This window comes from Urocampus carinirostris, chromosome 2 (assembly GCF_059441175.1).
Source record: "Urocampus carinirostris isolate Australia breed hairy pipefish chromosome 2, RoL_Ucar_1.0, whole genome shotgun sequence".
In the NCBI taxonomy this organism is placed as follows: Eukaryota; Metazoa; Chordata; class Actinopteri; order Syngnathiformes; family Syngnathidae; genus Urocampus; species Urocampus carinirostris.
The window spans coordinates 41,882,993-41,910,754 of NC_142350.1; the positions used below are offsets into that span (position 1 = coordinate 41,882,993).

The 27,762-nt window shown below is 38.6% G+C and overlaps 1 protein-coding gene across 2 annotated transcripts; it reads left to right on the forward strand.

Annotated features, from left to right (window-relative positions):
* On the forward strand, positions 1-27,682 carry tbc1d31 (TBC1 domain family, member 31). Of its 2 annotated transcripts, XM_088326526.1 has the most exons (23): positions 1-355; positions 2,160-2,297; positions 3,711-3,826; positions 5,423-5,601; positions 6,461-6,612; positions 7,967-8,126; positions 9,247-9,447; positions 9,515-9,676; positions 11,056-11,135; positions 11,217-11,363; positions 12,053-12,186; positions 13,423-13,556; positions 13,631-13,810; positions 15,116-15,348; positions 15,447-15,519; positions 16,896-16,975; positions 17,972-18,107; positions 20,502-20,594; positions 20,692-20,778; positions 22,544-22,660; positions 22,742-22,805; positions 25,455-25,565; positions 27,378-27,682. In XM_088326526.1, the coding sequence occupies exons 1-23, from the start codon at positions 285-287 to the stop codon at positions 27,536-27,538; spliced, it is 3,009 nt and encodes a 1,002-aa protein (XP_088182652.1). In that variant the 5' UTR covers positions 1-284; the 3' UTR covers positions 27,539-27,682. The 2 variants fall into 2 exon arrangements, with proteins under 2 accessions (XP_088182652.1, XP_088182653.1); XM_088326527.1 differs by lacking the exon at positions 25,455-25,565.
* Positions 27,683-27,762: the final 80 nt, after the last annotated feature.

A 27,762-nucleotide genomic window follows, 5' to 3' on the forward strand; every position in this document is an offset into this window, starting at 1 on the left:
TCGTAGCCAGCCTAGGACACAGTACTCTCCAAACCGTACGAAAATCAATAGTGGAGGAAGTTAAATCATTATTAAGTGTGCTTCGGATGTAAGACTTCGACAAAAATAAGTGCTTTTACTCTTAACGTTCCATACCATTGCTTGTTTTTATAGGCCAATGGTTTTCTTTTCAAACTTCCCGCTGTTCTTCCCGCTAGTGGAGACTCGCCAAATTGCTCAAAAGTAGTCATGTTACGCCAACGGGAGCCTCATTTTTACAGCTATTTTTCACAAACCTTATAAAAATGGATGCAACTGACATTGGAAACCGAGAAGAAGGAAAGCTGATTCAACGAAAACCAACTTCTGGAAGGGGGTAATTTTTAGCTGTCGCTGAGCTAAACTAAACGGTTGTTATGGTTCAAACAGTCACCGAGCGTTTCACTGTAAATTCATCCAATGGTAATGTGCAGCACTACAACAACTCAAACCAAAAACTGCTGAACTGTTTCAATAAATGTTTTCTTTAATCCGTGACGTTGTGGTTTCATATATACCATCAACGATCAACCGTACCTAACGAAAGTATTGAAACTGACAATCATTTTTAAGAATCAACACGTGAGACACAATCAAGGAGTATAACCTACAAATTTCATTATCTTATGTATTTTAAACCAAAAAACTGAAATGTAGGTGTTGCAAAACATCCCCAAACCCCTGTTTTCTCAGCTCAATCAACTAACTCCAGAAGTTTCCCGATGCTTTCTGAATGATCCAATGTCGACCTAAATGACTAACAATGCCAAACAGAGGGCATTGTGTGTCATTAAGTCACAGTTTAAATGCACCAGCTGTGTGATGGGTTCAGATTCTGTGAATGAGTCACTGGAGAACAGAGAGCATTATAAAGACTAAACACCATGACAGACAGGTCTGGGAAAAGATGTGGAAAAGTTTAAAGCAGGAATGGGAGAGAAAAAGATTTTGCACCATTTTTACATCTCCCGGAGCACTGCGCGCGCAATGATATGACCTTGGAGACAGCATAAAACCAAACTTCCTAGACCTCGCCGTCCCTCTAAACTTTAAGCCCATTCAATGACTAAACTAATCAGAGAAGCAACCAAAAGGTCCAATATTACATTGGATGACCTGACGTGGGACAATCTGTGCATAAAAGTCATACTCTGCATAAAGTTACCCTTTAAGGAACAGTAGCACGAAGAAAGCCCTTTTTGAAAGAATACCACAGAATGAAATCGTTAGAGTTGATTATGGATGGAACCAAATACAGTGCGATTCTGGCAGTAAATGTGTTTAGAGTTTGCAAGAGACCTGATAGTGGGATGCAAGTTCACCTTCCAACAGGGCAACGGCCCTAAAAATACAAAAAAATCTTTAATGGAATTATTCCAAACTATCAATATAAAGGCGTTGTAATGGCAAAGCAGATTTCAATCCTAGATTCTGTGCACTTCTCATGACCATCAAACCTTAAGGAATTTGAGCTGTTTTGTAAGGAAGAATGGGCAAAAATATTTCCATTTCTAACTTATAGAAAAAATTCCCCAAAAGACTTGTCTGTGATTGCAGCAAAAATAGGTTATACAAAATATTAATTCAAAGGGGGGCAATATTTTTGCAATGCCTACTTTAAAAGAAATATATTTTTTTTTTTTTATTTACAGGGCGCTGTATTTCAGCGAATTCTAGTTCTGTCAAAAGTAATTTTCATGGGTTTTAGCAATTTTTAATTTTTTTTTATTTCAACTCAAACCGTCTACTTTAATAAAGTGAGCACAAGGCTCATATCCCGATTCAGAAATTTAAAATTGATACGTCTCAAAAGGCCTAGTCCAGCAAGTTCCCTGTATTTTTCACAAAGCGTTTGAAGTCTTTGAGCACTGAATGGAACCCAATCGCGGGCCGTGCATTTCATACCTAGAATTGCATTAGGCTGAATCAATCCAACCTTCAATAACTACTTTATTAATCAAATACTTTTTTGTTAATTATGTCTACATACACTATAGGCCAATCAATCAAGTAGCTAGCCAATCGAACTCAAATATTTTTTCTCCCCAATTGTCACGTTGGTTAACCTTTATACATCAGCCGCTGTATCTCATTTCATCCCCTCTTTTCAATGTACATGTTTTTGTTTCTGTGTTTTACAGTGCCCTGTTGACTGTGGTTCGTACTGCTAAGCAGGGTAAGGTGCGTTTTCTGAATGCAGCCTTTAACAAAACAGGAGAATCATTCTTGGCTGGGGATCACCATGGCAACATCTATATTTTTGACATAAGTAGAAGCAGGTGAGTATTTGCTATAGTCTCGTTACAAGGCCAACTACTCCCAGAAACGTTACACTTTCATTTAGATGGGATGCCTGAAACATATTTGATGATATGATTTTAGTGTTACCCAGAATCTTGTGAGACCCTGGTGGGTGGACTATTTACAATTCAAAGAACGTCTGAAAAACCCTACAAAATATACATTGAAATGTTCACATCAAAAATAAGAATATCATTAGTCTCTACTGCATTTTGGCATTTAGGAACACTAAGTGCCTAAGCTTTGAGAGACTGATTTAGCTTATTCTGTCATTGATAGACAATGCACACAGTTTTGGAGCCATCCATCCATTATCTGCACCGCTTATCCTCAGTAGGGTCGCGGGATGCTGGAGCCCATCCCAGCTATCTTCGGGCAGTGGGCAGGGGACACTCTGAGCTGGTTGCCAGCCAGTCGCAGGGCACACAGTCACCCGCTCCTTCACGCCTAGGGACAATTTGGACTGTCAAATTAATCTGACATGCATGTTTTCGGAATATGAGGGGAAACCGGAGTGCCTGGAGAAAACCCACGCGAGCAGGGGGAGAACATGCAAACTTCACACAGGAAGGTTCGATCTCATGACCTCAGAACTGTGCCGCACATGCGCTAACCACTGCTCCACTGTGCTGCCCACTGTTTGGGAGCCATTAATATAATTAAAATGAGCCTAGATCAGGAACATTTTCCTGCTTTGACTTGATTTAATTTCTTTCTTTTTATCTTCCGAATTAAACTCCAGGCTTCTCCCCATCCTACCTCTGCTCAGTGCAAAAAAATAGAGCAGAGACAAGAGACAACACCACGCATATTGACCAATCGCATGGGCTAATAGACAAAAAATGAGTAAGAGGACAAAAAAGCGTTTCAAAATGAGCCGTATTCTGATTAGTGGGGATGCAGTTCCTATATTCTAACTTTTCATTCGCAAACAACACATCACTATTTCCTGCTCTGAGTGAATGTTTCCAATTTCTCACATTTAATATCTCACATTTTACCCAGCCATCTAATCATAGTGCAGGCTGGGCGGGACAAACACAGAGTGCTCACTTTGCACCGGGGGAGGAGGCTGACTGAGTAAACACACCATGGAATTTTGCGATCATTTATATAATGATAAAACAAAAAAGCCATTATGATAAACTTCACATTTACATATATTTAAACGTATTATTTTTTTTTTACTAATACAAGTTTATGAGACTTTGATGGAACCAATTGAACTGTGGCAACCTGCCAGAATCTTCCTATGCTATGGGAAAATTAAAATTTAACCTGTGCTACATTTTCTGGCAATACAGGAGTTTTTTTTTCCTTTACTTCAACTTGACATGGATATGTTTATTTTGGATTTGTCTGTTTTTTTTGCCTCTTCTATGTTGGGACAGATTTCGTCTAGTGCAGAAGACGGGACAGGCCTGCACAGCTTTGGCATTTGGCCTACATCGGTGCACAGAATTCCTGGTGGCATTTGTCGACAATACCATCAAGTGTTTTGATCAAGGTATGTGAATTACAGCGTTTTTATCTATGAATCCCAGTCTCGCGCATAAAACAGGTTTATTATTCAATCATTGACAGAGTATGTCATTCTTTCTTACGCAAACAACCCTCCACCTACAATTACCGTAAATTCCGGGCTATAAGCCGCTACTTTTTTCCCAAACTTTCAACCCTGCTGCCTATTCAGTGATGCGGCCAATTTGTGTAATTTTTCTTTCGGCCGCCAGCGGCGCTCGAGTACAAAAGGTAGGATTTAGACCGGTGGAATATATTCGCCGAGCAAGACTGCAACTTCTTGGCTTGTGCATAAATTAAATTAGCGTAAACATTCCCTCATCATGCAAAATGCAAAAAGAAAGCCACATGACGCAGAACATGAGGAAGATGAGGACGGTTTACTGTGATTTTTACAAGTACGGTATGTTTTTTTAACAGACCCGTTTACTGTATTGCGAGCGTGTTGCTAGCGTGTTTTGGAATAAGGGAGCGTGGGACGACGTCTATATGACAAAGTTTCTTTCAGACACTGAACAAGACGACTTTGATGGCTTCAGTTCTAAGGAGTAAGATGAGGACGGTTTACCGTGATTTTTACAAGTACTGTATGTTTTTTTAACAGACCCGTTTACTGTGTTGCTAGCGTGTTGCTACCATTAACTGCCCTGTCACAGGCACCGTTTGGGATGAAAGTTATATTATTATTATTAAAGCTTAGAAAACTCTCGGTGTATCGTCTTTCTTTGTAAATATGTGTAACCATGTATAATATGTATTTACAACTGTATATTTTGGTAATGTATTTATTTGTATTTATTTTAGACACTTATTCTGATATATTTTGCACGGGCGAATGAAAAAGAAGGGGCGTAACAAACGCAGGGTGACGGGAAGTAGGGTAAAGGTGAGGAACAGACAGACCTGTTTGTGGACGCGGCGGACTGGATACAGTGGGACCATAATAATAATAAAATAAAATAATTTAATAAAAAAATGTATATATATATATAAATATATACATGTTTTTTTTTTTTTAAGCATTTTTGAAGGGGCGTCGCTACTTCGTGGTTCCACGTTCGCGGGTTCAGAGCTTCGCAGGTCTAAAAAATAATAATAATAATAGAATAAAATAATTAATTTTTTTTTTTTAGGTGCGCCGCTACTTTGCGGATTTTCACTTATTGCGGATGGTTTCGGTCCCCATTAACCGCGATAACCAAGGTCCCACTTTATATATTTTTCCCACCCTTACCTTTGGAAATATACACTTTTTTTCCTTGGATTACTTTCAACGGGACCCGGACTCTGCATCAAACCTTAAGTACCGGTATCATTTTCAGTTCATTTTGCCGGCTGTGAATTTTGGACTGTGTACTTTAATGAAGGACATTCAGTTTAAATCGCAGGACTTAAAGTCGGGTTTGGATTAATTTTGTGTTTGTGTTACATTTTTTAATGTGGGCGCATGCGGCTTATATACAGGTGCGGCCTGTGTAAGTACAAAATCAGTTTTCCTCTTAAAATGTGGTGGGTGCGGCTTATAATCAGGTGCGCTCTATAGTCCGGAATTTACGGTAATCCTTGTGTTTATGTTGCTTAGACACGAAGCAGATGGTCAGTGTGTTGCGGGGCCACGAAGGGGCAATCTCGTCTATCTCCATCAATAGCTCGGGCCGTTATGCCGTCTCCACATCTTCAGACACTGCTCAGCTGTGGGACCTTGATACGTTCCAAAGAAAGAGGAAGCTAAATGTCAATCAGTCAGTTGGCATACAGAAGGTAAATAACATGTTTCTGCACAGAAAATTAATTAGTCATGCACTTATTTTAATCTACAGTTGTGCTGAGTTGATTTTACACAGTTTATTGGGAATTAAGCTTTTTTAATGACAAGAAAATACGATATTGAAAATCATCTGTCTTTCCTCGGTTTAAGTAACGTTTGCGAAGGTTTAAGTGCATTGTCAAATCCTTTGATGTGATATTGCTTACTTGTTCAGTGGTTCTATTTGTATTACTGATAAATAAATAATAATTTCTAATAATTTTTTTTTAACTTGTTTTCTTAAATAAAATAAGGGTGGGTATCTATGTGAACCTGATGAGACAATTGTATTGTTCTCTGCGTATCTCGTAAAAATTTGTTTTAATTTTTCATGATGCGATACAGAACAATAATTGGCTTATATTGTCGGACGTAGTTGCTGAATATATTATGTGTAACATATCTAATACACGACAAAGTTAATGTTTTTTAAACTTACTCAAGAATAACAAGTCTCACAACAAGTTTCTCTGAAGATCAAAACCTAATTTTAAGAGTAAATCTGTTTAATTTTATTCAAATAGAGTGGATATAAAATATCTCATTATTATTATTTCACATTCCACAACAAACCTAACAATTATTTCATAATGGCAGTTCAATAGAAAAAAGAAAACACAATCTCAAAAGTAGACAGTAACCCGAGTGGAGCCAATCACACCACTCCTTTATGATAATATTTTCTACAAACACTACATTCAAATTGTAGAATTTCACAGCATAAATAGTGTGGCAGTGGCTAGTGTATGCAGTCGAGAATTGAAAAATGGTGATAATATTGTGGTAATGATATCAAGGTGGTCATTGTTTCAGGTTTTCTTCCTCCCTCTCAGCAATACTATCCTCAGCTGTTTCAGTGACAACTCCATTTTTGCTTGGAATTGCAACACGCTGGTGTGCCAATATCATCTTCCAGCAACTGAACACAGACACCGGCTTTCCTACAAAGTCTTTGCTGTGACACAGTGAGTCTCATACTTCTCAGACTCACGATTCAATAATGTCTGTGCGAGATCCCGGCATGTTTCCCAAGGCAATCAGTACTTAGTGACACATGTTTTGTACAGAGGACCGATCCTGCCGTATGTCGGAATAAATTTATAAACAAATACCATAAATTCCGTGCTACAAGCTGCTCGTTTTTTCCGAAATCAGCGGTTTTAAATACAGTGCAGGTTTTTTTTTTTATGTATGTGTGGCGGCACCGAGGAAGACGGCAAGGTGCTCTTTTCCACAACGCATGTGCTCTAAATACGAAACATTTTGGTGATGTCTGGAAACATTTACGACATCCTTAGAGAAAAAGTATTCCATACTTTTCTTATGCGATGTAGTCATATGGTAAAAGGGGTGTCACTCTCATTTTAGCTCAGGAGCTACATGGTAAAAAAAACACGGGCTGGACTATTAAATTAAAAAGAAAAATATATAGAGAGAGAAAGGGTGAGAAATAAAAAAGTAAATATGTGCTCATCTTCGTAATCACCATGAATGGTCACATGATCTGAAAACACGTGACGTAAATAACTGAGTAGAAATGAAAATGCTTCATTCAAACTTAAAACTAACCATCTGAAAATATTTACTAAAAATCAACAACATGTGAGACACAATCATGAAGGGAATCATTTATTTCAACATTTTATGTTATATTTACTGTGAAAAAAACCCTGAAAAGTAGATGTTGCAAAACAAAATCTCCCCCTATTTTCACAACTTAGCCAAATGACTCCAGAAGTTCCCCGATGACTTTTGAATGATCCAATATCAACCTAAAAGACTAACAATGACAAACAGAGTACACTTTTGTGTCATTAAGTCTCAGTTTAAAAGCATCAACTCTGTGATGGGCTCATAGATCTGCGAAAAGAGATACTGGAGTACAGGAAGCTTTAGTAAGACCAAAAAACACACCAGGCTGGTCCGAGATAAACTTGTGTAAAAGTTCAAAGCAGAAACAATTTTTGCTACATTTACACATCTTCCGGCGTACTGGCAAGCAATAATATGAACTTGGAGAGAGCACAAAACCAAACCTACTGAGACCTGTCCGTTCCTTGACACCCAAAACAAGGAGGAAACTAATCAGAGAAGCAACCAAAAGGCCCATGATGACATCAGATGACTGGAAATGGAGAGAGCATAAAACTACCAATAGTTCTGCATATTATGATCCTTATGACCTCTAATTTGCCTTTGAAGAAAGTTAGTTTTTCATTTAATGAAATGAGTTTTGAAATCCAGTTCTGCAGAATCTTCACTCTCTTTTGAGTTTGGTTTTTAGAATGTATAGAATAAACAAATATCTGTTGTTGACAGAGATGGCAAAAACCTGGCAGCTGGGGGGCGGTCCAACCTTCTGCACCTGTGGTGTTTGGACACCAAAAAGCTGGTCAAAGTGATCCAGCTCCCCAGTCAGGTCAGGACTGTCAGGCAGTTGGAATTCCTTCTCGACAGCTTTGATGGAAAAACCAGTCAGGTATACTAGCTGTGCCATATTTTGTGGTTGCTTGTGTGATTGCTTCCCTGGAAATTGGCCCCATCTTGTGACTTTCAGCTGATCGCTAACAGCTTAAGCTTATTAGGCAAAGACATTTCAAGGTTCACAGAGCTATTAAAAAAACATTTGCATTGCAAAAAAAACCTGAAGAAGTGAAGAGACACAGTCACCTCTGTGTCAATATTGTTGCGGTTTAATATATACGTACGTAAAAGAGCTTGAATAGCTTAGTTGAAAGACTTTCTGTTTTCTCCATTCTCTACCACTTATTGGTGGACAAGAGGATAGACTGTTTAACCTATGAAAATGCACCATGCAAATCTGTGTTTTTGGAACTGCGAGTAAAAATAGTATGACAAGGAGATAAACTGTAATGCCTTTTCCTAGTGGTCTAGTGGGAAGGTGCTCCTACCGCTACTACTCTGATTCAATTACTGTTGCATTCCTATTAATACTAGCTCGGTAGCCTAGATGGTAGGGCGTCCGCTCCGAGACTGGGAGGTCGCTTGTTCAAGCCTCGGCCGAGTCATACCTAAGACTTACAACATTGGTACCCATTGCCTCCCTGCTTGGCGCTCGGCATTAAGGGTTGGAATTGGGGGGGTTTGGTCACCTAATGATTCCCAACACAGCAGTTGCGTCTAAAAACCCGGCGCCGATCGAAGGCGACGAGTCACGTCGATAGCTTCGCGTGACAAAATGATTTCCGGTAGATATCATGTTGATGGTTGATACTGGCTAAATAATAATAAATAAAAAATAAAATAAAAAAATTCAATGTAAGGTCGGCGATGTTTATCGATTTCATCAATCATTTCACAATCATTGCTAGAACATGCTAGTATACTGTATCCCTATAATTTCTATAAGCATTTCGAATTGTATTGTATTCTGCGGTATACAAAGCGCACTTTCAAATTTATGGCCAAATTGTGATTTTTAGGTGCGCCGCATAGTCTGGAAAATGGTACTTAAAATCATAAACTCTGACGCTGGTGCCAGAAAATGTGACCAAAACTTCCCTGCAAAAATGCTATGTTGATGCAAATGAACATCTTCCATTTATTTATGGCTTCTTCTCTTCTTGCTCTCTTTACAGACATTGGGTGTGTTGGGTCAAGACGGAATTTTCCGTTTTATCAACATTCACACCTCTAAACTGCTTTTCCATGTCGGATCCTTCAACAATGCCATCAGTTCCGCAGCCGTCAGTCCTGCCGGTCGTTATTTGGCGGCCATATTGGATGACGGCAGCATCTGCGTCTTTAGCATTCAGAGTCTTATGGAGGATTTCAACAAAGTAATGCACACTGTATAAATAACATGCATTTTTAAAGCACAGCTTGTCATTAACTTGTTTGCAACAGCCTGCTTTTCCACAAGTTGGAATAGTCTCTGAGACATCAGCAAATCCGGCACCATTAAACCATAAAGTCAAGTCCGGTACAGTACAAAGACCAGCCAAAGGTGGCCTGAAAAGGGAGAAAACCTTTGCCCCGGCTCCTCGAATAGCAGAAGAGGATAAAGAGGTAGGAGGACAGACGGGTACATTATTTGTGTTTTGTATACAGACACTCCCCTACTTACGACCATTCAACTTACGAATAACGGTAGATACGAAAAAGATTTTCGGGATGTCGAAAAATATCCAGTTATTGCTCTTAGTTAGATTTTGTACTGTGTGCACCTTTTTCTGAGTACAGCACAGTACTGTAGTGCTTCTTTCCGCCGTCGGAACGCTTTTTTTCGGCCACTTTCTACCACGGAGGAGGAAGTCGCTTAACGTTTGAAGCTCATCTTCCAAAAGTAAGTTAAACTTAACTTTATTTGTCTTTATAGAACATATTATTATATGAAATGTTTATTTTTTTCAGTACAAAACAACACAGGTTACTTATACAAGCCTTAAACATGCTTAAATAAACCTTAAACATACAAAATATAGCACTGAAGAAACTTACGAAGAAATTCAAATTACCGTACAAACAATCGTCCGGAACCTTTGTCGTTCTTAAGTAGGGCAGCGTCTGGTACTATGAAAAAAAATGAGAGCTTTTAATTTGATCATTTGAATCATTTGTTCCTGTGATTTTCGATTTCCTCAAACAGGATCTTTTTGGGTGTCACCTCACATATACAATACAAGAATTTAATAAAAGAAACAAATCAAACCCTTATTGGTACACTCCTTGACCAATACTAAACATTAGCGGCGTGGGGATTATCAAAGCTTAGATAATATTGATGCTACAGAAACCAAAGTCTCAAACCTGTATCAAATGATCAGCATCTCAGGATACAGTGCCGCGAAAAAGTGTTTGCCCTCTTCTTGATTTTTATGGGGTTTTTATGAAATGAAATGAAATGATCTGCATTTATATAGCGCTTTTCAAGTCAATGACTTCCCAAAGCGCTTTACATTGTGCTTCACATTTCCCAATAGCGGCCGTGATCTGTGCAGCCATGTAAGGCGCTAACCTGCGTATTGGGGGTTCAGTGTCTTACCCAAGGACACTTCGGCATGTAACACGGACAAGCCGGGATTCGAACTGGGATCCCTTAATCCTAAAACGATCGCTCTACCTCCTGAGCTACTGCCGCCCCAAATTATGTATTTCATCACCCACATTGGTTTCAGTTCATCAAAAAAATAACATCAAACAGAAACAACCCAAGGAAATATGGCAGTTTTGAACTGTTGATTCCGTGTATAGCCGACCTGGCTCTATGTTAAAAAGTAATCGCATCTTCTTGGTAAGTCACAATGAAAGATGACATTTCTGTTGAACGAACATTAAACAACCTGTCGAGTTGTAGCGAACAATCTCCATTTCACTTCTGAATGTATATCAACTTTTGTACACATTTGCATTTTATTTTAACCGACTTGTTTTGTTTTTTTCAACAGAACCAACTCCCAGGTGGTCTGAACAAGGCACGGTTGGTGGGTCTTGTGAAAACCTTTGGAGAATATCCTGCTAAATACAGGTATTCATTTTTTTAATCTATATTTTGGAGCTTGGCCATGTAAAGACCTAAAAATCCCCAACATATTGTGCAATCGTGTAGGACTTTTGTCTGGCGGTCCTTGCTGTGTTTGCCTGAGAATTATACTGCATACTGCAGTCTGATCGATAAAGGCCCGCACTCAGCCTACCTCAACCTCCACAAGAAGTATCCCATCAAAAGTGAAAAGCTCCAAAGAGGGCTTCAAAGGTTCAAGTTCTTCTAATTAAATCAGGGGTGTCAAACTTATTTTAGCTTGGGGGGGGGACATGGTAGGAAAAAAAAACGTTTTCACAGGGGCTGGACTAATAGACTAGTAGATTAAAGAGAAACAAAGAGAGAGTAAGAAAAGAGGGGGAGAAAAAGAAATGGAGAGAATGAAAAAAAAAGTGCGAAAGAACAAGAGAGAGAGAAAGAGACAGGGAGCAAGAGACTGAAAAAGAGAAAACAAATAAAAAGGGAGAAAGCAAGGAAGAAATAAAGAAAAATAAAGTGAGGAAGAAAGTGAGAAAAAGAAAGACACAGTGAGTGAGAGAGAGAGAAACAGCCATACAGAGAAAAAAGAGGGAGTAACAAAGACAGAGTGGGAAAGAAAGAGGGAGGAAAAAAATCAAAAGGGAGAGAAAAAAAGGCAGAAAGAGTGAGAACAGAAAGAAGAGAAAGATAAATACTGCTACAGTTACTTTGGAAGTGGTGCTAGGCTCTGGCGACATCAAATGGACATATTTAAAACTGCAGCTCTTCTCTTGTTTCTCTCAGCGTGGTTTGCGGGCCGGATTAAAAACCTTGGCGTGCCTAATCCTTCCTGTGCGCCACCTGTTTGACACCCCTGACCAAAATAAATCTTCACCGTTTTTTATCACAACATGTTGTCATGATTCTCCATATTCCACTCATAGGGTTTTATCTGCGCTTTCCCACTGGGCTTCAATCTTTGGAGAGGCGGAGTATCTTCCCCTGTTGGCCTTTCCATTTGTCAAGCTCTTCCAGAATAATCCTCTCCTGTGTTTTGAAATGCTTGCCACTGTTTTAGGTATATTTTGACAGCCACATTTGCTTACACTTTGTGGTATTTTGGTGGCTTTTTTTATGCACACGACAAAAAGACCTAACATAAAACAATAATTAACAGAAGTAAAAAATGAAAATATTTGCACAAAATCAGCTGTACAATCCAGTGATGTTATACATAAAGGGAGTTGGCTTAAGCAGAAGCTTTTAAATACTGACGCCATTCCTTTTTTTATGAAGGAAGAACATATTTAAATCAAAACAAAACACAAAAGTTAAAATAAGAAAAAAAGAAATTTCAAACCTGCAGTTGCTGAGACTCAAATAACTTAATACCCTAATGAACTCTTGATATTAATCCCGTTTAGCATATTTGTTAAAACGTTGTTTTCAAAACAACATAAATAAGGGACATTTTAGGGTCATAATCTAAATCATTCCATAAATGAAATCTTTTTTTAGGGGGCACAAAGGCTTATCAATTTTGTACGAATATTGGACCTTAAAGTTATGGTTTCCCCTTAGATCAGGGGTCTCAAACTCAAGGCCTTTTCCCTTCTATCTGTCTTTACAGGAGAAAGGCTGGGTAAAAATGGAAGAAAAAGGGTGCTTTTTGCTCACATGCTGTCTCCATTGTTTGTAGTCTTCTTTGGACTCTTTTGGTTGCACTATACACTACAGGGGACAACTATAAAACACTGTCCCTTTAAGGATAGTAGAACAATTTTATCAGCGGTGTTTTTATGGACAACTCCAATTTGCCCAACCTATCTTGAGTGGCTCCAACTCAATTGAATTTGAGACCCTTGTCTTTGATCACCAGTGTATGCTCTGTAAAAAACAACTGTTGAATGTTTGTTGGTAGTTGATACACTAATAAAAGAAATGGCCTGGTGGCAAGGACGAGAGAAGATTGGATTCAGCTGCTTGCAGTGATCAGTGATAGCTAGCAGCAATAGCCAATTTTACCACCAAAGGGTCATAGAGACCCCACAAAAGCAGATGTTTATCAATTTTGTTGGTATTTATTGGGGCTGCCTGGACCTGAAACTGAGTTAAAAACACTAGCAGAGGACTTAAGTACAACTGTGTAAATTTTACAAAATTTGGTTGAGCCATTTCGGAGGCTATACGTCACATACAAACACACACTCATCCGGATTTATGAAGAAGTTAAGCTGGATAATTGAGATTGAAGTCCAAGTCTTCATGTTTTAACATAGTTGATTTTAATTAATTTATTTGTGCTGTGTCACAGTGAACTGGTGTCAACACTGGTTTGAATACTTCCCCAACCCTCCTTTAAACATCCTGAACATGGCAGAGAACATTTTGGCGCATCATGACAAGGAACTGCTGCAACACCTGGTGGACTGCGGTATCACATCTCAGGTAGAACACATGACGGCGCACAAGGAATAATAAGCGCACCGCCCAATTTTTATATACAACTCTCTTTGGGGCAGCTCTACCTGTGGCCCCTCTTGGAGACTTTATTCTCTGAGGTTTTGACTCGTGACGAGTGGCTACGGCTGTTTGATAACGTCTTCTCAAACCATCCGTCTTTTCTACTGATGGCCTGTGTGTCCTACCTTTTGCGCTGCAGGGAGCCCCTTTTGCTCTGCGGCCAGAAACAGGATTTTGAGGTTACTCTCTCTCACTCGCTCTTTTTCTTCCTCTTTTTCATAAATGTTCATGTTAGGTAAAGGAGGGGGCATCGTTTGAGGTGTCCTTAAAAAAGTTGAAAGCTGTTTTTTTCTATTACTTATATTTTTACAATGCCCAACTGAGTTCAAAGAGCATTTTTTGCTTTTTCCCCAAGGCACCTATCTGCTTTTATCTTAATTTTAGCAAAGCTGTTCGAGGCGAAACAGATAAAGTAAGGTGGATGGCAGCTCAGGGGGAGTGTTTGAGAGTCGCATTATGCTAGTCTCCACGTATTTTGGTGATTCTATATTTTAATGTATGATGGATATTCATCATTTGTTTAAAAGATAAGGTACTTTGAATCATTTCACACTACAAGATAACAAAAAATACTTATCAAGTTAATATTGTCATTTTTGTACAGTTCAGCAGTTTGCTAGCTACCATCATTTGATTACAGAAAACGTAAAAATGATAAATGTCATACGGTTTCCCAAGATAGCTAATTGCTGTAAGCAATACATAAAGTAACACGTACCCCAGCACTGCTGTTACAATTTCATTATTGCTTTTGGTGCGCTGAGCCAAAATTACAAAATAAATTAGGTGATCATCACGCTACTTTTACTCACAGTACCATGTTGTGCAGCTTTGGTTTGGTTGAACTTTTTCCCATTATGCTCCATCAAAACGTGTCACGCTGAATACAATTAGTCTGATAATATAAAATCCAATGCATTTCATTTGGCCTTGTACAATCCTAGTGGCCTAGTGTTGAGGATTTAGCGCTCCCACTGCCACCATCAGGGATCAATTCCGTAGCATTCAATGTTGAGCAGAAACGGTCAGCGTTTTTTGTCCATTGATCAATCATTGCTCAATTAGTGATATACTGCCATAAGACCGGGATGACTTGCATCCAAACTTTGAGGGTTTTTAGGTGTGAAAAAAACGTGTGTATACACGAATAAATACAGTCTAAACAAAAAATAAAATTGTTATCTTCTTATGCAGCCTGGTACATAATGACCCACAAACCGCTACCAGTCCTGCAGCCCAGTGGTTGCAGATTATTGTAGTAATTAACTTCCCAGCCCTACGGACATCTATCAGAGATATAACAAAAAATATACAAAATAAAACAGTTTTTATGTCATATAGTCCTTTTATCGTCAGAGATCCAAAGTCTCATGAGACACATGATGTTGGTTTGAATTTCCATTTGTTTTCTACTTTTGAGGCACCTTATTAAGATTTGTTCTCTTTGTCAAGTAACTTGGCTATTTTGCCTCCCATCATGCCAGTATTTTTTCCACCATCGGAACAACCTGGACATAGAAGCCATGATCAAAGACACTTACCGTTTGATGAACAGCACACCAGGCGAGCTTCATCCAACCAGGATGCTATCGGACTTCAAGGCGCTAACCAAAGACGAATACCCCGTGTTTAACCACTACCCAGAGTTCATTGTGGAGTATCAAACTCGCGAAAGGGAAAGGATACGGCGGCAAGAGATGGCTTATCTATGCGAGAGGTGATATCTTGCAATTATAGATTTTATACTGTAAAAAAAAAGAGTTGCGATCAATATTGTAAAAGAAAGTAGAGTTGCTATCAGGTGTCTCTCTTTAGGCAGGAGATAATGGAGCAGCATGCGGATTGGGTGCAACACCAAGCCAACGAGGACGCATATTACGTGCAACAGGTGAAGCTTTAAGAATGTCAGGGGATGCACCTACCTCTAAGCGATACCCAAATGCTAAAACATAGAAAATGTGAGGAAATAGATATTATGCCAAAAACATGTACTATCTATATATTTGTCATTGGTATTTTTCAATTATTTTTGCTGATAATGCATATTTAAGGGTCTCTACCAGTACCCTAGCAAGAAAGTCACCATATTGGTTTACATGTTAGTCAAAAAGGTTTTGAGTGTTTTAAACAAAGTTTTGGTAGTTTATGTGGAGAATTTGTAGGCGTTGTGTCGCAGGTAGTAAGCAATGGTACAACAAATGGCAAACAGCATAAATTGAGTGATTTGGCACAAAAAAACTCAGAGTTAGCCAACAGGGGCTAAACCAGCAGGGACACAGCAGGTAGCCGGCTGCTAAAAATGGCGAACAAGAACCGATCGGCGAATAAAACATGAGGCTGTCCGACCGGAAGACATGCAGTAAGCAGCCAGGATAACCTGGACCCTACAATACAAAACGATTACGGCAACAAACACGAACAAAGCTGAGGAAAAATAAACAATGAGCACGGTAGGCTGGCCAGCTTGCTGACTGTCAACGGGGCTTACGTGCACCAAATCAAATTGAAGCCTTCGGGAGCCGCACGCTAATGGGAAGCTGGACAGTACACGAATGGAAAAGTCACAATCACGTACCTAAATCGAGTCGAAAGCAAAAAAGGAGCCCACGCTTGCATGACGGCAGGCAAACTTACTCCAAACAGCTTTACGTGATCAAAGCACGCAGAAGTTCCCCAGCGACATGTTAAGCAAAGTTCCAAATCCTCCAAGCAAAAATTAGCACTTTGCATTCGCTGATTACTACAATCGGCGTCTGTTTTTCAATGGCACCTGTTATTGTTTTGATTCCTCGTCGTCTTCCGTCAACATCACAGCTGTAGGGGATATATGGTCAAACTGTCTGCTATAAGAAATTCAAGTCAAGTCAAATTTATTTACAGGATTTCAATGACACAATTACCTGATCTTAAACCAACATGCGGGCAAGGAACAACTCAAAAACCTCAGCGTGAGGAAAAAGAGAAACCTTGAGAAGGGACTTCACAAGTGGTATCCTCCCTTCAGGATGACCAGGGTGAATTACATTTAGCATTACAGTACACAAACATAGTAAACACTAGGTAACATGTTGAAAATTTGTCCGGAAAGTGCATGACAGCAGCGACGCCCCCAGACCCCTATACTATAAGAAATAATTTCTCAAGATTTGTGGTACGTGGAATATTTTGGAACATATCTGCATGGTTGTGGGCAGAACACTGCAGGTTCTGTGCTTAATTAAAACAAAAATGTTATATGTAATCCCTTTAACTCCTTTGATTCAGGAGCTGCTGCAGAAGGCAGAAGATCAGCGCCGAAATATGTTGGATAAAGAAGAGGAGAAACTCAGACGGCAGAAAAAAAAGTACTGTATTTTACGTACTGTAAGGCGCAGCGGATTATAAGGTGCACTCCCCAAAAATAGCCTTCTATGATATTTTTTTCCACAATAAGATGCACAGGACTGCAAGACGCATTTAATCGAGTCTAAACAGCAAGAGCTTTTGTGTGTATGGGTACATATTAATGCCTTAATGAATTAGCATTTGCCACTAACTCCGCCCATTAAATATTGTATGCATTTAAAATCATACCCAAGTGTGGGCAGTGAGCATGCCATCACATTATCACTAACACACCAGTGTTGTGGAAGCCATACAAAAATGCATTAGAGCTTATCTCCTCCTCACACTATTTTTACTCATGGTGCCACATGCCTGATTTGCATAGTGCAATCTGTTAGGTATAACAGTCTCTCCATTTCGTCACCTGTGCTTCAATAACCTCTCGGTCTAATATGTATGCGTATGTAAAAGACCTTGTATAGTATTTTGTGGAAATACTTTCTGCGATCTATGTTCTCTGTCATTCTATCAGAATGCACTATGCAAATCTTCAATAATGAATGATAGATAATGGAGAAAACAATTTTTTTCATAAAAGTACCATACAAGCTCTTTAATGTACGCATACATATTAAACTGAGAGGTTATTGACACATAGGTGAAGGAGTGGAGAGACTGTTTTACCTATCAGAATGCACTATGCAAATCAGTGTTGTGGCACCGTGAATAACTACTTAGGTTTGATTCCCATTGCATATAATGTTTTGAAATTTAGGTCACCAATGTTTATAATTTTTTGCATAAATACTGTATTATTGTAAAACCTTGTATTACTGAATGCATTTCATTGTATTCTGCTGTATATAAGGTGCACCGGGTTATATGGCGCACTTCCAAATAATGACAAATTTTGAGTTTTTGGGTGTACCTTATAGACCGGGAAATACAGTAAATGTTGATAACTCACACAATGAAGTTGGGAAAGTGGATGTTCAATTGTCACTGTGCTCTTGCAGTTTGGCCGCCTTGAAGAGAGAGCTAAAGACGAAGGAGTTGCAGCTTCTCGAAGCAAATCAAAGTCGTCTACTGAAACACAAGCAGGACCTCCAAGTTTCGCAAATTCAAAGATTGGACCAGGAGATTGTGAGGAAGGTAAGGGGAATTTTCCTGCTGAAGAATTGATGAGGACACTCAATTTCTGATTTTGTCTGGCTGCCAATGCTATCAAATACCACGAAACTTTCAAAGTTTATGGCAAATTACAAAATTTTCTGTAAAAACTCTGGGTGAGCGATAGTGGGTATCGTTCCATCCAAGTAGATACTGGGAGGCGTTGATAGGTACCGATCTGATTCGATACTTTTTGCTTGCAAATATCATGTTTGTTGTATAATCAAACCCTTCCGTCTCAAATTATTTTATAATTACAATAAAATTTACAATAAACATAGCACAAATATTTTAGACTCTTAACATTTTTCGAGTGTTCTTTGGTTGTTTATGGTACCATTAGTGTCATCAGTGCAGTGCAGATTTACTTTGCGTTTTTTTTTTTTATGTATTGAAACACATTTTAAATAAAAAATGGCGCTAATAATTACCACATGAAAATTCTCTTCATACACGCAGAAATAGAATTTTTAATATTTGGCCGCTCTAGGCCAAGCATTGCTGATGTATTTGTTTCAGAGAAGAATGATTCCTCCAAAGTCCGAGCTTTTTGATGACATTTTGATCTATGGATTATGAAATGCCCAAATTCCTCGCACTTAATTTCTAAGGAAAGTTTTCCTTCTTACTGTTCAATCATTTTCTCATGCATTCTTTTACGAGAAGAGCTGAACACAGCACCAATTTGACTTGGGACTGACTTTGTGAATCCTCTTTTTGACCCAATAAGAGTGCACCTTTATTCCCATTTACAGTGAAACCTCTACATATGAGATTACCATATTTACCTGACAATTAGGCGCACTGAAAAACCCCTAATTGGCCAGAAATTTGAAAGTGAGCCTTACAACACTAATAACGTTGCGAAAGACAGAGACTAAGACAATCAGAATGCAATTTGCAAATCAGTGTTTCTGGCACATTGAGTAAAAATAGTGTGGAAATGAGTTAAGCTCCAATGCCTTTCATAAGTTAATTGTTGAACTGGTGGTCCAGTGGTAAAAAGTTGGCACCATCACTGCTTCTATCTGGGTTTGATTCAGGTTGGAAACAATGTTTTGTGTTTTTAATCTGCGATACTTATCGACTGATGAATCATTGCACTATTATCTGAGTCCTAACGGCTAGTAAAGAGTCTTAACGGTTATCCACAAATTAACATGCTAGCTCTTACTGTAGTCTCAATTTAATGTGCCTTATAGTACGGTGCGCCTTCTGTATGACAAACATATGACAAAAGACTATTTTGGGGGGTGAGCTTTATAATCAGGTGTGCCTTATTGTGCGGAAAATACAGTGATTCATTGCGTATCTTGCTCATATCCAGAATTTCTCATATCTTGAGCGAATTGTCCTGATACAAAATAACTGGAAACCAGGTAATTCGTTCCCGGGCTCCCAAAAGCATCCAACTTTACACCTTTTCCTGATCTAAAAACATATTAGAATAGCAATTGAACATAAGTATATAGCATATCTGTTGCAGCCTGGTCATCCTGGAAGGGGGATTACCTCATGTGCAGTTCCTTACCCATAATTAAGCTGATAATAAACCCTGCACCACTGCAATTTCTCTTAACGTTCTCCCATATGTCGGGCAAGATTTTGCTTGAAAAACATATTTCTCAAATTTCTCGTATAGCAAAGTAGCTCGCATGTAGAGGGATCGCTTTAATTACTTAATAGCTGGGATGTTTGATGAGCTTTCTCCTCATGTTTATTTTGGAGGTGGGGGAATTCATTCTGACTATAAAGTTTTCGAGAGTTGCCAGAAATAGTTCAAATAACCAATTTCAACATGTATTATTTTTATGGTGTATTTAATTAAATGAAGGTTGAGGCTGAATCACACATCAACAGCGGTCTCACTTACATATTTAAAAGGGATGCCACGTGGGTGATTTTTTTTTGTTTTTTTTGCGAGACGCACGTAAAGGAAATTAAGTTATTTTATGTTTTGTTTACTATGGTCTTATTGACGATGCGCCGGTCACACCGAGCATTAAACAGGGACATGTCTTCAATACACCAGTAAACAAAGTAGTAGCCGTGGAAAAAACTTTGCAAATGAAGAAAAAAAAACAATCCTTGCAGTTCAAGAATACCTGATATCCGTGCGTGGACGACGAGAACAAACATGCATTGAGACCACACGATATGTTTATATACATTAATACATTGCCCTGCGATTTGCTGGCAACCGGTTCAGGGTGTCCCCTGCCCACTGATTGCTGGGATGGGCTCCAGCACCCTTGCGACCCTACTAAGGATAAGCGGTGCAGCTAATGAGATGAGATGAGACATTAATACATTCATTTTATTCTTGTTTTCTAAGTCAACATCCAAACTCTTGTATAACTCTACTGTTTGCTGCAGATGGATCTCCGTGAAGAGGAAGCAGCTGCTGCAGTCCAGGAACTGGACCTCAGGCAAATGGAGCTGGAGGTGCAGCGCAGGCAGATCGAGCAGGTGACACCTAACTTTTGTCTTCTCCTATTTGTATCATTCATGTTTGGTTTACTTTTTATTTTAATCCACATTGGTAAGCATTTGATTATTTTGCCAGGAACTGGGCAAGGAACAGCTTAGCATAGAACGACAGGTTGCAGACATGTGGATGGAAAGCACAGAAAGAGAGAAAGAAAACGCTAAGGTGAGGTTCAGATACTACAGTGCAATGAAAATGTATTTGTCCCCTTCCAGATTTTTGTTTTTTGCAAATTTATCTCTCACAAAGGTTTCAGATCACACCTCAGTCCACAGAATGTTTCTCCAAAAAGTCTCGAGGAAAATCAAGATGCTTTTTGGTAAATGTGAGACGGCTCTTTGTGTTCTTTTGTGACACTAGACACTCTCTCATGATGCCACTTTTGGCCAGTGTCTTTCTTATAGTGGAGTCATGAACGCTGACCTTAACTAAGGCCAGCGAAACCTGAAGTTCCTTAGATGTTTTCCGAGGTTCTCCTGGATGAGCCCTCGTTGCACTCTTGGAGTAATCTTAGTCGGTCGACCACTCCTGGGAAGGTTTGCCACTGTTCCCATTATTCTTCATTTGTGGATAACGGCTCTGACAGTGGTTTGCTGGAGCCTGACCTTTTCAAGACTTATAGATTTTTTATCACTTTTTCTCATTTATTTTGGAATATCTTTAAACCGTGGCAGGTCAATTGTGTTGTTGAGATTTTGTAGCCTACTTCATTTTGTCCGACAGATTCAATTTGAATGATTTCTTAATTTCATACATGTGGTGGCAATCAATTTTGGGTGTGGCCTGTGGAATTGAACTCCACTTTAGCAAAACTGTGCTTAGTAGGCCTGCATGATTAACCGAAATCTAATCGATATCGCAACGTGACGTGCGATTGTGTAATTGTAAAACACTTTTTTCAAAGATTTATAGTTTTTTATTGGATTAATGCAGTATTGGCCAACTAGAACGGCCCTATTTAATAGAGCAAGGAGCTGGTTTTCGCTTGCTGGCCTTTTTCATTCTCTCACTCGCTTTGGTTTATTGGTTAGGTAACATATTTATCTATCATTGATTGGATAATAAACATGGAGTGCGTCTGCTTGGTGTCTTTGGTCTCTTTATCGCTCGTTTTGACCACGTTGTAGTCCTTCTGATTTCACTGTGTAAGCCGCTATCCCTGCGAAATGATTGGCTTGTCCTCGTCACCTTGTTTGTCTCCTGAATGTTGGTCTGGAACTTGCGTTTTCATCGCATTAGCGCCCCCGTTTTTTCCATTGGTCAAGCGGGGATTACAGTTTTAATTTTCGACTTTTATCGAGCGTTTTTATTATTTATCGTGGCAAATATTATGTGACCATCGTCATTGTTTTATCACCCAGGCCTAATTTCACTTACAACTCAGTACTACTGTTAGATCCAGTCTTAAAAAAGGTCTGTCAAGAATCTTGGACTTCCCGACTTCTTCTGGAAGATGCCCTTTCACTTAGGTTTTGTTGCACATTTCATATTAAAATAATGTTCAGCCATTTTGTCCTTGCTTTTTTGGAAAGACTTTGTCCTGTTGACAAGCCCAGAGTATTCTGTTTATTTTGTATTTTGTTTCATTGTGATAAAAGTCCTCATTAGAACTGCTATCTTCAGCTCTTGTTTCTTCATCCAAAATTTTCGTCTTCCGCCTTACAAATAATAAAAAAGGTTATAGCTAAAAACTCTTAAAATCCTATTTGTAGTGACACATCTCAGTATTACAACAATGCCAATATGTAAATTTTACCTGCCATATTTTTGATGCAGTAGCGCTAAAATGTTTCCTTGCTCCCCCATTTTGTGTGGCAAAATTCAAATTTGATTAGTTCCACACTTTAGCCTGGCAATGTGTTAGCAACTACATATGAAATCATCACTAAGGCACCCGTTCACTTCTTACCATACGTGTACTGCCTCACAGGAGATGGAGGCGGGCTCTGATCACCACCATCATTTGGACGGCGACCTGGAGATAAGAAGAAGAACGTTGGCAGAAGGTGACCGGCCAGCACGCAGCCTAAGAGATGCGGAAGCAAAGGCAGGGAGTACCGCAAAAACTGAAGTGGCCGTGCACGAATACACCTCAGATTGTTTGATTTCCTATCTGTGTGGCTTTCAGTGGGATGAGATGAACCTGAGAGGACACTCAAAGGAGCGACTGTCGAGGCCGGCAGCAGACAGAGGTAACTACTGTACGTACATAGACTAGCCTGGGGATGAGCTACCCGTGGCTCTTTAGCCCTACCTAGTGGCTCCCTAGCGCTTGTCCAAAAATGTTTACAAATTGAAAAAGATAGGGGAGGAAATATACAGATTTTTTAACTATGGTTTCTGTAGGAAAATAAACGTGACACAAACACATTTAATGTTTTCCAATGTTTTAAAATTATGTAGATTACTAAGAGACAAAAGGGAAGATCAGCTTTCGAACACGGCAAAGTCATCTATTGTGACGTGAAATTGTGTCTCTCAGGTTGCCTAGAGAACTAATCTGCAATGCGAAACTCCGGAGCTTCTCTCCTCTGCTTGTTTTCTACTCTGTCTCCTGTGTTAGAGAAGAGGTGTGCAGGCTGAGCTCCGCCCCTTAAAGGGGCAGCATCGCAATATAACTCAGCCTTTTGCTACAGCCCTAATTTCAACACCCCTGTTAACAAAGATTTGAGATTTTATTAACTTTTGTTTTCAGAAATGCATGCTGCGTTCTATTGCACTGTTTTTGTTGCCCAGATAAGGGGCACGTTATGGATATTTCATTTTTGTTGTTTTCGTTTCCTTAAAAATGGAATCAAAAAAAGATTATTTTGTTTCTTTAATTTTATCGAGGCAATGAAAAATATCGTACTTCATTAATGTTATGATGAAGTTAAACTGTATTCCACAACAAATGGTGCATCATTCTCCACACGATGTGCTGCATTCAACGTAATCATTTTGATAGCAGGTTAATATAGCTACGTGTTCATTCATCATAAGGCTTATATGAAGCTAATTGTTGTGCCTCAAGACAATTTTTGGGGTGTCCAATATGGCTCTTTGAACATTTCGGGTTGCCGACCTCTCGTCTAGCCTGTTAAACACCAATGATGTCATGTCCAGGTATGCTTCTTAATACAATAAGCAATAATAAACCTATTTTTTGACTCTGTAGTACATGTAGTGTCTTGGTCAACGCCTAAAAGAATGAAAAAATAATTTGACCACACGATCTTGTTAAACCAATAGTATTATTGGTTGAATCAGTGTATTGATCTATTGATGAAATGTTTGATGTCATGTCATTGAACATGCACTACAGGAGCAGGAATATAAAATGTTTATGTACTATTAAGTATTACCTAATAGTATAGTGTACTACCATATCCTATATATTACTACTACTATAGTATACTATATTTATATTTTTATATACAACTAGACAATTCCAGGTAAAAACCCTCTCTGATAAATGCAACTGAAATCAGGGTGCATTTTATGAATTAAAATGCACTCGATTTAAAAACGTGGAGATAATAAGTAATACTAACATGGAGCGTGCTGTCTCATTAGGATTGGAAGTAGGGATTAGTAAACTAGTAACTAGTAAATAAGCAAATGACAAGGCGGGAAGAGCTCTATTTAGCTCAGTGTTGCAGTCCGGAGGGCCAGTTACAACCCGTGATCAGATTTTTACTGGCCTGCAGCTTCTGTTGTTAAATTAATTATATGTGGCCTGCCAGTATAAAATAAATTTGTACCAAAAAATAAAAATACAAAGAATCACCTCTTCACCAGATGATGGCAGTAGCCCTTTGGCCACCTTGCCCTTGGCTTACTTTGAGAAATTTAGCCCACCCCATTCCTGACATGGCGACTGTAAATAAAAAAAGAAAAGTTGACTGTAAAGGGGCCGCCGTATTATTTCACCGAAATCTGAAACAACTGCTTTGGCCTAATTGGCCAAGGAACTGGCTCTTTCAAAAAATATGATATCAAGACATGAAACATGCTGTTAACAAAAGCTAACTGGAAACAAACGCTGAGAAAAGGTGAAGCAACTGGAAGCTGTTTTATCGACACACGGAGGTTTTTCACGAGACCCCGCAAGTCAAATGAAAATGCTACAAGGGCGAGCTACAAGGTTGGGACGCTGATGCCAAGCACTGCAAACCTTTCACAGAGGGTGAATTGATTAAAGATTGTTCAAAGAATGCCAAACTGAATAGTCGGCCCTCACACATTTTCAGCTTCACAAATCTGGCCCGCTTTCTGAAAACTTGACACCCCTTATATAAACTGACCTCCTAATTTCATACAGCTTTGATGCGAGTATATACGGTAGGGCGAATATCAGTAGGGAGAAAGGATGTGCCCTCCTACTCTGTGCTTGAGACGGCGACCGATGAATCTTCTAGGTCAGACCTGGGCACTCCGGTCCTGGAGGGCCGTATGTTCTGCATGATTTTTGAGGTTTCTCTGATCCAATACAGGTGATTCCAATCACCAGTATCGTTAACGAGCACTTGCTAGCTTGCTAACGAGGTTATAATTTGTATCACCTGAGTTAAAGAAGAGCAAACTTCAAAATCTGGCAGGACGTATGGCCCTCCAGGACCGGAGTGCCCAGGTCTGTTCTAGGTACATATAGGTTTGCCCACTTTTGTTGATTGATGTTTTCTGCGTCGTCTTGCTGGCGGAAAGTAACACACTGTGTAGTAACGATAGTTGAGTCACAAAATGTTCTCAACAACTCGTTAAGAGTAATAAATAGTGTTCTTTGCAACGCGTTACTCCCAACCCTGGCAGTCATATATATATATATATATATATATATATATATATTTTTTTTTTTTCATGACTGGTTTACAACAGTGCTCACGTCAAGCTAGCCCCACACAAGCATGCAGGAAGTAACGTGATGGTGTGTCTAAACAGCTGCTCTCCCTCAGACAGTATGGCCACCAACTGTGAGTCTACATCAGGGGTGCGCAAACTACAGCCCGTGGGCCACGTTCGGCCCGGCAGGCCCTTTGTGTGTCAACTATAAAAACGCTACTACAGAAATAGTGCAAATTTTCTACTAATCTAAATATAAAATTTTGCGCTTGAGAACAGGGACCTCATATCTTATTTTGCTTTCTTTATCCCAAGAAGACAAAATACTACAAAAACAATATGAGAATACTACCACAGTAATACCATAAACACTACTTGTATACAACAAAAACATTGCTACAGAAATACTACAAAAATGCTGAAAAATACCACGGAAATATTATGATGCAGAAATACTACTACAGAAGTGCTTCCAAAATACTACAGTGATACTATGTAAATATCACAGAAAAACTACATATATACTACTACAGTAATACTATAATACAGAAACACTACTGTAGACATACTATAAAATATTACTACAGAAAATTAAAAAAAGAATACTAAATACTACAAAAACACGACTGCAGAAATACTACAAAAATATAGTAAAACAGGAATACTTCAAAAATACTACTGCAGTAACAACATAATACAGAAGTACTACATCATACCACAGAAATGCTTCTAAACACTACTACAGAAATACTGCATACTACTTCTGCATAAATACTACAAAAATACCTGAATAATTCTATATAAATACTACAAAAAAACTGAATAATTCTATATAAATATTACAATAATACTTATTATATAATAGATAAACATTACTGCAGACATGTTACTTTAGAAATACTACTACAGTATTACTGTAATACAGAAATACTTCAAAAATACTCCTGCAATAACAATATAATACAGAAGTATTACAAAATACGACAGAAATGCTTCTAAATACTACTACGGAAATACTGCTAAAATACTACTATAGAAATAATACATATTACTTCTACATTAATACTACAAAAATACCTTAAAAGGTCTATTTAAATACTACAGTAATACTAATATAAAAGAGAAATACTGCTAAAATGCTACAGAAATACTACTACAAAATACTACTAAAGAAGTACTACATAATTCTATGTAAATACAGTAATACTACTATAATAGAGAAACATTGCAGGAATATTCAGAAATACTACAAAAAATACTACTGCAGTAACAATATAATACAGAAGTACTACAAAATACCACAGAAATGCTTCTAAATACTACTACCATGCTGGTTTGCTAGTTTAAGATCAGGTAACTGTGTAATTTTGTAACTGTAATCCTGTGCAGTCCTTTGAGACATTTTTGTGATTAAGGGCTATATAAATAAATTTGACTTGAAATTTGACTTGACTTGACTACTACAGAAAAAATGCTACAAAAATACTACTACAAAATACCACTATAGAAATACTTAATAGTTCTACATAAATACTACAAAAATGCCTTAATATTTTATATAAATACAGAAATACTACTATAATAGAGAAATATTACTGCAGGAATATCACTTCAGAAATACAACAAACATATTACTGCAGTAATACAGAAACACTACAGAAAAAAAATCTCGCAACAAAAATACAACTACACTAATCCTAGAAAACTAAATATCAAATTTAATGCATAAAACAGAGACCTCATATATCATTTAGCTTTAATAGGAGCTCTCAAACCCAAACATGTAGATGTATGTTTATGAATTGATCCATCCGAAAGATTGGATCACTCTCCTGAACCCCTTGGCCACAATTTCTACCCCAGCGAGGCACGCGACCCCCAAACTCGGCCCAACCCTGATCTATATCATGACCGTTTCACCCACGAACATTCTTTTCTCGCAGTTTCACTGGAAAGAGGCCGCGCGCATTTGGACAGTAAGGAGAGGCAACTGATGAAGGAAATTCGATATTTGAGAGAAAAACTGGTGGCTCGAGCTAAAGAGGACAGCAGCGCCTCATCGCAGTCCCTCGGCGCCACGTCTTCGACCGACCGCCAGCTTTGAGTCGACTCTTCCCTCATCTCGAACAATGTTTTAATTTTATTCGAATGGTCATTTTTTTCTGGCTGTTTTACAAAGTTTATTTATTTGTACTTTGATTTTACAAGGAGCCACTTCAATAAAGAATGGTTAAATTTGCCTCTTTAATTGTAGTCTATAGCAGTGTGATTTAACCAGTGGGAGCTCATGAAGTGTTCCGCAGAGAAAATTGCCCAATTTTATCTTTG